General features: G+C 44.2%; 2 protein-coding genes across 4 annotated transcripts in view; one reads left to right on the forward strand and one right to left on the reverse strand.

The window, feature by feature from the left end:
- Nucleotides 1-1,867: 1,867 nt before the first annotated feature.
- LOC119287574 (pentatricopeptide repeat-containing protein At4g18520, chloroplastic-like) overlaps nucleotides 1,868-10,774 on the reverse strand; it is a 12,882-nt gene continuing 3,975 nt past the window's right edge. Inside the window, exon 4 of the mRNA XM_037567140.1 lies at nucleotides 1,868-2,427. The gene's annotated coding sequence lies outside the window, so the exon portion shown is untranslated. The remainder of the gene's footprint in view (nucleotides 2,428-10,774) is intronic.
- On the forward strand, nucleotides 4,016-9,015 carry LOC119287573. 3 transcript variants are annotated; one of them, XM_037567138.1, is made up of 4 exons: nucleotides 4,016-5,374; nucleotides 5,549-5,802; nucleotides 5,958-7,662; nucleotides 8,072-9,015. In XM_037567138.1, exons 2-4 carry the CDS (start codon nucleotides 5,558-5,560, stop codon nucleotides 8,654-8,656), a joined length of 2,535 nt encoding a protein of 844 aa, XP_037423035.1. In that variant the 5' UTR covers nucleotides 4,016-5,374; nucleotides 5,549-5,557; the 3' UTR covers nucleotides 8,657-9,015. The 3 variants fall into 3 exon arrangements, with proteins under 3 accessions (XP_037423035.1, XP_037423036.1, XP_037423034.1); XM_037567139.1 differs by having other exon boundaries at nucleotides 4,016-5,365; XM_037567137.1 differs by lacking the exon at nucleotides 4,016-5,374 and having other exon boundaries at nucleotides 5,417-5,802.

Consider the following 10,774-nt stretch of genomic DNA (forward strand, 5'->3'; position numbering starts at 1 on the left):
AAAAAAAAGTGATTGAAATGTTATGCATTGAAGAAGTGAGGGTCGACCTTCAACACTTGTGTTCATGCTCATGAAAACACTATAAATCTTTTCTTGTAAGTTTACCATAAAAATATTTATCCCCATGTATAAACCACTATACCAAATATAAAGTACAAAGTTTGCCTTTAGGATGTTTAAATTGAATGTTTGATGTGTGATGTGCAGAAACAATTTTTTTTGTGTAGTATTTGAAGTATCATCTTTTCTTGGAACATGCTCATTTTATGGAATGTTTACACAGTACTATCATACAATCTATTTATTACATCCTAATTTGTGAAAAAAAAAGAATTGTGGATGTATATGTTAGAATTAATTGCTAGACTATTCTATTTAGAAGATTGTTGTTATTGTTTTGTTATCTGCCTATATTTGAGTATTCATGAATTATATTATAAGATATAAATTATGAAAATGATGGTATACAGAAGCTAATTTTTGAAAAAAATTATGCATATTTTCTTGGGATAAGCGATATATTTTTATGTGTACTAACGTCTCTAATAAATCTTGCGAAGTTCTGTATGGATGATGTTTTTAAGACTCAGGGGAAATAGCGATATGAGAGAAAGTTGGAGAGATGAAAGAGCTCAAGCTTGGGGATGCCTCCCCAAGAAATTATTTGAAGAGGTCTCAAGCTCCAAGCTTGGGGATGGCCCGATATCCCCTTCGTCTTCTTGAACAACTATCGATATGTCTGGTTGAGCCTATGTTTTTATTTATTCACATGATATGCGTAAATTCTTAGAGCGTCATTTTTATTTTTGTTTTGAATAAACAAACACATGATGGTTGGGGATGATTTCTTTATGGTTCTTGGTTGATTTATAGAATGCTCCATGCACTTCACTTATATCTCTTGAATATAGCTTTATAAAATGCTCTTCGCGCTTCACTTAGATCTTTTGAGTTTTGCTATTTAAAGAAAACTCAATTTGCCTCACTTATATCTTTTGAGTTTGGATATTAGTCTCTCTATATTTATGTTATTTGTAGAATGCTCTATGAAATTAACTTATATCTTTTATAATATGGATGCAATTATCTTTGAAAGTGGGTTTGAAAAGGTCAACTTTAGATATTATTGATCCCACTATTTCTGAGGGTGACACAGTTCATGTGGATTGCATTATATCTTTTATATGCAGTTTTCTAATAGTAATTTGTTAAGCATTGTATAAGTATGATGATTATCTTAAAATTGGGGTACCTAGTCATCATCTCTACTTCATTGGTTGCTTTATGTCTGCAATATAGTCCTGAAAGATTCGTGAGATACTTCATTACCACTTTATAATATGTTGAACTTAATGTAGTGATGCTACTTGTTATTAGAATTATCATTGCCTATGTGATCAAAGGTTTGTTCTATTCTAGTATTCATACTTCAAAATTTATTCCTTTTATCATCTACCTACTCAAGGACGAGCAAGGATTAAGTTTGGGATGTTGAGGCCAATTTTATAATTTTGGAAGCAATTTATATTATGTTGAACTTAATGTAGTGATGCTACTTGTTACTAGAATTATCATTACCACTTTATAAAAGTATTCATGCTATGTTCACATCTTTATTTATAATTTTGGAAGCAATTTATATTATTCATTGGACTAACATATTAATTTAGTGGCAGAGGCCAATTTCTGTTTTCTAGTGTTTTTAGCTTTTCAGGAATTTATCCAATTTTCGCCTACATCTCCAGTTTTTTCTGGCATGCTAAAGAAGTTGTGTCAAACCGGCCTAAAAATTTCAGATTTTTCCTGATTAGCGATTGTTGCCAAGAACACAAAAGCAATGATAGCTTTTCAACAAATTTATCAGGACCTGCCAGGTTTCTGGTTCATTGGATACATGAGACTAAAACTGGGCAGAACAAAACAAGTCTACCCTTGAGCAAACGAAAATTTCAAGGCCAAGTGCACAAAAGCTAGAGCTAGCTAGTGGCAGCCAGAAAGCCAGAAAGGGCAAGCGCACAAGCCCGCACCAGTTCGAGAGCGAGGCCGGATTAAAGATGTCAGCTGAGTACAACACCACCAAGCTGCTCCTAAACCAAATCAATTATGTTCGCGTGCGTGTGGCAAATTGCTGTCTGATCGAAACAAACACCCGCACCACCCCATTAGACCATCTCCTTCTTGGTTTGCTCGCCAGCCACCTAAGACTCACAGGTCAAACACCCTGCAGGCTGCAGTCTGCTTAGGCGTCGGCACAGCAGTACAACATCCTTGGAGCCGCCTTCATTCGGATCGGCGTAATGCAGGTAACACATATCTATATATGTTGCCGCGGCAGAGAAGGAAGAACAAGTCGCATCACTAGTACTCAAAGTTCATGGCCTGCACACTTTGGACTTCAGATGCCACCAACTGGCATCATCCCTTCAGCTGCACAAGTTACAGAGAGAACCCATCAGCCCAAAATCAGAGGACGTTAAGAAAAAAGCAGAGGACAAGAAATATGACAGGTATTTTGCATACCCCGAGCTCCATCTCGTGCACAACGAGCAGACAACACCATTAGATTCATGACCACTTACTACTCAATAGACATGACAACAATCATGTCATAACAAACTACCACTCTGAATTCAAGACCATATTAATATTAGCAGAGAGTACAGACATCTAGCAGCTGATTGATCATACCAGGGGCTGAAATAACAAGTCGTTAATTATACCCAACCATACCTCACGCAATTTCAGAGACTTCAACACGCACAAAAAAGAGGTTTATCATGATTCAAGTCTCAAGTATTACTGTCAGACACCGCAAGTGAAAAGTGGGCCTCAATCAGTACAGATTATCGATGCCTCAGTGTGCTGCTTCAACAAACAACAACCCTAGTCATGACCGATTTAGCATGCACTGTAGTGTGGATAACAAGCTGAGAACTATCCAGACTGAAATGGATGAAATGTGGCCAAACCACATGTATCGAGGCACATACATATTGGTATTAACATAAGAAAAACACATTCCTCAGAGTGTCTGTCATAAGAAATCTTTGTCAGACTAAACGCACCAAGTTAAGAAGTAAATCCTAATTGGTCGTTCTGGAGACCATGTCATTCTAGTCTATAAAGATCTCATATAAAAGGGAAAATAGCAAGGCCAAGCAACTCATTCAGAAAGTCACTGGGTCATCCAGTACACCGCGTCAGGCTTGTGACCCACTACCTCAAACGCCCTTGCAGCATCTGCAAGCCGTCCTTGCCTCACATACATGTGGACCACCTCAGACACGGCGAACTGGTCAGTTTCCACGCCGTGCATGATGGCGTTGACATGCAATTGCTGGCCGTAGCACATGTGGTTCTCTTATTCTGCGCATACCGCGGGGATAGTCGACAAGGGAGTAAATAGCATAAAACTACTACTTTACAGGTTAGAGTTCCAAAAAGTTACTGGATATTTTTTTCTCAAATAACTATCAATTCAGGGGTCGGCTGTTTCAAAAAATCCAAATTCTTCGTTGCTAACATTTTAAACCGGTTTATGACAGGTCAGGCCCGCTCCTAAACAATCCGTTTGTTGACTGTTTTATTTGACCGTTAACTTACTGTGGGATCCACATGTAAGATGTTTCTTCTTCCTCCATTCTCTCCTCTCTCTCTCTCTTCTCTCCTCCTTGCCCAAGCTCCAGCACCTCCACCACTCACCGACGACCACCTCCACCACGCGGCCGCGCCCAGGAGCAAGGCGAGCAAGGGCCGCCACAAGCCGCGAGCGCCGGGAGCCGCGCAGGAGCAAGGAGAGGGCCGCCGCGCGCCATGGCGAGGGTTCAGGCCGACGCGCCCAGGAGCACGCGCTGCCGCGAGCTGAGCGTCATGGCCAGGGGCTCGGGCTCGGGCCGCCGCGCCCAGGAAGAGGGAGGAGAGAGAGAGGCCGCTCGCGTGGGACTTCACGGCGGTTCCAGCCGCGAGCGCCGGGAGCAGCGCAGGCTCCGACCGCGCGCCATGGCCACGAGCAGCGGCAGCGGTCGGCCGCCTCGCCTCGCGCCTCGCTGGTACGGGCCAAGGAGCACGGGCCTCCACCAGCCGCGCCATGGCCAAGGGCTCCGACCGCGCGCCATGGCCACGAGCAGCTGCAGCAGTCGGCCGCCTCCTTTCGCCTGCCAGCGACCTGGCGGCCGGCGAGCCGCCGGCGTCGTTTCCTCCGGGCGCACAAGTTGCCAGGGGCCCGATTGCTTTTTCGAAAAACATTTAGGGACCCGATTGCTTTTTTTAGAGAACTTACAGGGGTTTTCTCTAAATGCGTAAAGGAACAGATTTTTTTTAATTTAGAATAACAAAGGGACACTGACATGTGGGCTCCACATGTAAGGTAACGGTCAAACTGACGGTCACACAAACGGTTTTCTTACATGCGGGTCCTAACTGTCATAATCACGATCAATAGTAAAGCACTGGACGATTAGAGTTTTTTGAAACAGCCGACCTCTGATTTGGTAGTTATCAGAGAAAAAAAATATTCGGTAGTTTTTTAAAACCCTAACCTGTAAAGTAGTAGTTTTATCTTATTTACTCGTCGACAGGGAGAAGCTACTCCTGGCAACTCCGGAGGACATCATGTCCCTGAAGACGTAGATGGCCTCGTCCAGTCGGTTGTCTTGGTGGCACGCTGTCGATGAAACTAGTCCATGCTGCTTCGGGCACTGGCTCCTGCGAAGAACACCTCATCGTGTGAAGCACTTGCCGCGCACTGTCCTGCCGGGCGGAGAGAACAGCGCTCCGCGCGCCTCTATCGCTGGGCTGCAGACCTCGCCGGGCGTAAGCTGCCTCCGTTGCCGGAGCAACTGGATGCAGTGATCCGTCGTTGTAGAGTACATTTCTTTTCACCAATTAGCACATACTCCCTCCATAAAGAAATATAAGAGCGTTTAGACCATTACTTTAATGATCTAAATACTCTTATATTTTTTTACAGGAGTAACAATTAATGACTTTACCCAAAACTCATTTGCTAATTTATTCATAGCAAAGCTGGACCGGCCAGCCATTGGAATTAATTATTAACGTCGAAAACTTTGCTTTACTGTCAGGTGTCAAAAAAAAAAAAACTTTGCTTTACTGTTGGTCCAGATCTAATCTCGTTCTTTGCACGAATATAAGCATATAATTTACTGCCAAGAGGGGACCAGGCTTTGTTAGTTGAAATCAAAGGAGCTATTTAGCCTGCTTTTCTTTTCCTTTTGAACACGACCTCTTCAGCTTGCTGATACACATACTCCCAAGTTAAGTAGTATTGGATTGCAGCTGCTCTTTAGTTCTTCCTGCGCTATTCCTCTCCTTGCAGAAGTCTAAGAGGAACATCTACTTCAGGGTAAGATCGGTAAGATCAATCATTGAGTTCACAGGAGCACACTATTTTCATTCCATTTTCAGTTTACCTTTCTGCATGGATAGTCTGTGGAACGGTGCAGCTAGGTAGTACAGTATCATCTTCTTCCAAAACATTTACCATAATGTGGAGAGCTGATCGTCTTCCTTCATCCACCATATGCAGGCGCCAGCCATGTCATGTTGGGATAAGTTCGGTGGAGGGTCACGTAAGAAGCTTGTTGAGGACAGTCGTTGGACAGAAGTAGACATAGCCAACAGTTACGCCCTGTTCATGGGCTACCTGTCCATGGCCGTCAAAGGTCTTGGTTTCCTGGTGCTTACTTGGACCACCGTCGTTCTTCTTGGCGGTTTCATTGGCGACCTGCACAACAATGATTTTTGGTGTCTTGCATTCATTACCCTTGCGCAGACGGCTGGGTTAGTGCCTGCTTGTTACTTCTGCCTAATTTTTCTTAATTCCTGTTTCTGAATAATGGTATTTTGTTGCTCTGTATTTTTTTCCGTACAAAGTAATTTGTCTTGTCAAAACTTATCTTGTCACTATCTAACTTGGAGGTATATATGAACAACAGGATCTTCGATGTGTTTCTGACTGAAAAGGTGAGCTATATTGGAGATGCATTTTCTGGCATCGCATATGTTGCATACGCCGGAATGTCGTACAACATATGGCGAACTGTTCATGCTCTGGTCTTTGTCATTTTGTTGTGCCCTCTGGTGGCTGTCTACATGGGTGGGTTGGTAGTTTCGGCCGTGCTTTCGGTGTGGCGTCTTATACAACAAGATTACCATGCTGACGGAGTCAGAAACCTGAAGAAGGCGCTGGTCGTCTTGTATTCCCTTGTCCTGCTCCAGGGTGTGATTTTCTGCTACAAGATCATCAATGGTTGGGCAAAGGGGTCTATAGTGAATGCAGTAGTTGACCAAAGAGGCTTTGATAAGGATTTTCGTGATGGGATATCGGATTACATACGTGAAACAATGATCGGATGTGAAAAGGACCCATCTTCCGTTAAAGGAAGGAACCTCATCACATATGCTGTGGGCCTGATGGAGTCTAAGTTGCCTGACGACTACATTTCCGGGGTAAGGATCCTGGACGCTTTCGCCAAAAAACTGGAGGAAGCAGTGAAAGAGGTCAATGGGGTAGACGACCCACACCAATACACAGGGGAGAATATACTCAAGAAACATCTGATAATGTCTGCACCCTCTCCTGATATAGTCCAGAAGCTACTGCAGACGTTGGGCCACATAAGCATATATGACAGAGAGACGAGGGGGCATGCCGCAAGGGTAGTGGCGAGCATTGCTCGCGACATCCATTTGGAGAAATATCCAAAGGCAATTGGCTACATATCTTCCCTCCTTGACACATACGAAGAATACAGTACTCTCCAGCCATATAGGGGAGACTGGCTATACGAGACATATGAACAAGATTTCAAGCAAATATCCTTGCCGGTGAACCAAGATGACATCGTTGAGCAAGGGGACTATGATGTTGGCCTTGCGAAAACCTGCAAGAAGCTGCTGGAGGTTGAGAGAAGTGACCATGACCTTGTGCAGGCGTACAAAAGGCTGGTGGAGCAAGGCTTTCGCATCCTTCGGAAGCTCGCAGCCAACAATGACAACTGCAGAGTCATTTTCAGCACCCCATTTCTGCTGCCAAAGATTATGGCGCCTGTGACCTCCGACCTACTCCACCACCGCAATGAGGATGGCCGCATGAAGCACATTGACAATGCTGCATGTTACAGCATAGTAGAAGGTTCAATGAAGGTGATTGCCCAGCTCACGGCTGCTACAGGGCAGATAGGCACCAAGCTGCGTGATGAAATCTCATGCAGTATGGGATTGATCACAGCCATGAGGATGATTCTCGAGTGTAAAGAATGCAATGAAATGCTGCAGAAAATAGCTATTTGGATTCTCACACACGTACACCAGGATGAAAATTCCAGTCCAGAGCATGAAGGGACACAAGAATTCATTACGATGTTGGTTGACATCATGACCCATGATAAAAAGTACAAGGAGGCTAGAAGGGTGGTAGCAGCTAAAGCGCTGGTGGCTCTATCATCCGAAACCAGTAGTGCCAGGATTATCATTAAGTCAAATAACAATGTTATTCACAGTCTGACTAGACTGATTGTTGAAAAACAAAGATGCTCACAAATGGCAGCTGAAATCCTGGAAAATGTATGCATTCATTGCAACGGTGATGTTCAAAGCCTCAAAACGCTGAAGGAAGCTATGCCCATTGCGGTTCCAAAGGTAACTTACTGCCATTTGTTTTATTCTTGTATTAACTATCGACCACAATGCTTAATTACCAGTTGTATTCTAGAAAATACTGAATTGCCGGTTACCAAAAATATGGAATTCCCTTCTGACATTGTATTGGCGGATATATGTATCAATATTCTAACGCCGCCAGGGATTCCCTCTTATTTCGAAAAAAATATACAAGTATTCTAGGATTGCATAGTGTAGGTAAATATGTTCCTTTCAGTGTCATGCCTGTCCGGCAAGTTAGAGGATGTTATTAATGATAATTGTACACATTCTTGCTTAACGAATGACAAGCAATGCGCTTGCATGCTTTCGGAAAACTATCATAGATGGTGTGATTCTGCTTTTAACTATTGCCTCCTGAAACCCAAAAATATTGTTTCCATTGCAGCTGCTTGAAGAAATACTTTTCTGGCCAACAGAAGAAAGACATATAGAAGGAACAGAAGTTAATCGGCTGATACCAGAACCCGAAGTAGAAAACCAATGTGATGATTCCCCAGATAATGGCCAGGCAAACAACAACTCGTTGTCCGCTCAGCAGCAAGGGTACAGCTCGTTTCGCATGTTATCTCGTTGCATCACAATATGGGGTGCGTTGATAAGTGCAGATCAGGACTTGACAGATCTATTTACGGAAATCCCCCCTGGAGGCGGTGGAATTAGCTTCGTGATGAAGCTCAAAGAGATCGTTGAAAAACATGAGCTCCCCAGACCCGTCTGCCTGAGAATAAGGAAGCTTGTCTGTAAGATGGTCATATCTATGATGAATCCCAAAGGCAGTTATGTCAATGATGGGCTGACGAGCTTGATGGCTGCACTGTCCAGTGCTTCAGATGACATGTCTATTCTTGATGGCTACATGGTTTTTGGACCAAGGCCTTTTAGAAGTCTTGCTTCCCTCGTGGAAGAAGCGCAGGTGCTTGTGGACAGAAACAAAGAGCTTTTCCAGAGCCAAACCCATGCTTCAAGCTAGTGGTAGTGGAAAGGGTGGTGGCAAAAGCGCAGGTACATGTGAACAAAGAGCTTTTCCAGGGCCAAGCCCATGCTTGTACTAGTGGAGAGGGTGGTGGTGCGAAGGTTGCCAGCGATCTTTTGTTCAGTTGCTCTGTTTAATTAGCAGGCGGCTAGGGATGGCCTGGCTCTTTACTTATGCTTCCCTTTCTGTCATACTAAAGGAGTGCTCTTTTCTTCTTTTCTTTTGATGGATAAAAAGTGTTTCTTTTGGTTGTAAACATTTTTCTGGGTTGTGTAAAAGAGCGAAGCTTTATAAAGCTGAGCTGTATGCCTTATGGGCTTTTAAATTGAGACTTATCATTGTGGGAACCGTGCTTGAACGGGAGAAACTAATTGGGGGGCACCCTCTGCGGAGGTTACTCTCTATGTCCGCGGAAGCGCTTCAGCGGCTCCACGTGGTGCACCCCAGCTCCGCCATGTATCGCATGATGGACGCTTCCCCCATAGGGACAGTATTTTTCGTTACTTTGGGTTTTTTCCCTCAGTTTTCATGTTTTTTCCAGTTTTTTTGTTTCTCATTTTTTATTTTCAGTTTTCCCTGGGTTTATTTTGTTTCTCTTGTTTTCTTCAGTTTTTATCTGACAGGAGCATGTGTGTGTAGTGCTTTCGCGTGGAGCACAGGTTAGTGTTTCCGCCTGGCAGAGAGCACAGCTGTGCTTCGCGCAGGAGCACAGTTGTGCTTCCTTGGGAAGCACAATTTAGATTGTGTTGGGAGTACAGTTTAGTTTATCTTGGGAGCACAGTTTTGCTTCACCGGACGGGAGCACAATTAGTATACTTGGGAGCACATTTGTGCTTCTCCTCTACGATTTAGCGCTAGTTGAGAGCACAGTTTAGTTACACTGGAAGCACAAGTTACTACTAGTTGGGAGCACAGATTTGCATGATTCTTTTTTTTACTGAAACCTATCATCATGAAATCTAGTTTCAAAGATCTCGGCATATGAAACGCAAAGGCGAAAACAGTTCATGATTTGGGCACAGATTAAAGAGATAAAACGTTTTGAAAAAATGAATCGACAAAAAAAGGCACAAACAGTGAACCTCCCGTCCTCACGCCGGGGTGAGACAAACCCATCAAACTCTCTAGTTGCGACAAGTGGCAGACCACATAGTGTTGGGGAGCTAACCCTCTCTCCTGCCACTCCAGTGGCAGCAGCCACCCACTCTTGTGTTGAAGATCGTCGAAACGTCTTACTCCCTGTGGGAGGCCGCGTGTATAGATGATCTTACATCTGGAGGTACTTGTCCCACAAATCTGCGGCCGTGCCATAGGCAAGTATCCTCATTGCAGCCGTGCACTTCTAGTAACCAGAAACCCAGTGGTTCCAATGGCATCCTTCATGATGAGGACCATCAATGGTAGATGCGATTGAACACTTGTCGTTGCATCCGAAATCGATGGCAGAAATATGGCTTGTAGTTGAGAACATGCTCCTCCCACGCACCACCGTGTTTGCAAGAACCGCCCTAAGTTGTTTCATCCTCATATTCCTCCTCCTCATCCAACAAAGACGACTCCATGAACTCGTTGTGGAAGTACTCGTCTGAATCCATCGTGTTTGCTTAAAAGTAAACAAGAACCTCAAAAAAGTTGGCAATGGCATTTGACCAAACACTGTCGGGCGTGGTTTCTGCCATGGACGGCGGCGGCAGGTAGCAGAGGATACCCGGGTTGCGGCCGGATCCAGAGTGGAATGGCAGCAATGTCCAACACGAGAAGGCACCTGGGTGGAGTGACATAGGTCCGACGAGGCCTGGGCAACGGCCAGGTTGGTACAATAGTGGCGTCGGTCACCGAGGAAGCGGATGCAGAGCACATGTGGGGGACTCCCCTACATTTGATTCAGGTTTGTGGGATTTCAGACATCCAGACCAATCCAGACAAATTTGATGACCGCCAGGTGGATGAAAAAACCAAACATTTGCGGGCAATTTGGTGATCGGTGTTAGAGTTGCCGTAAGAAGTGTCGCACAACAACGCATAGGTGTGGCGACGCTATGTAGTAGTGTCCTTTATTGTTTAATTAATCTATTTAACCGATCTAAAAAGTGAGTATTCCCATCCCTCCCCCAT

The sequence above is a fragment of the Triticum dicoccoides genome, chromosome 4A (genome assembly GCF_002162155.2).
Source record: "Triticum dicoccoides isolate Atlit2015 ecotype Zavitan chromosome 4A, WEW_v2.0, whole genome shotgun sequence".
NCBI lineage: Eukaryota > Viridiplantae > Streptophyta > Magnoliopsida > Poales > Poaceae > Triticum > Triticum dicoccoides.

Excerpts from the sequence above, each read along its gene's own strand:
- LOC119287573 (XM_037567137.1), top strand. The coding sequence starts at position 5,543 with ATGCAGGCGCCAGCCATGTCATGTTGGGATAAGTTCGGTGGAGGGTCA. Across the intron at positions 5,803-5,957 it reads ACCCTTGCGCAGACGGCTGG|GATCTTCGATGTGTTTCTGA; the intron begins GTTAGTGCCTGC and ends TATGAACAACAG. Across the intron at positions 7,663-8,071 it reads TGCCCATTGCGGTTCCAAAG|CTGCTTGAAGAAATACTTTT; the intron begins GTAACTTACTGC and ends TTTCCATTGCAG.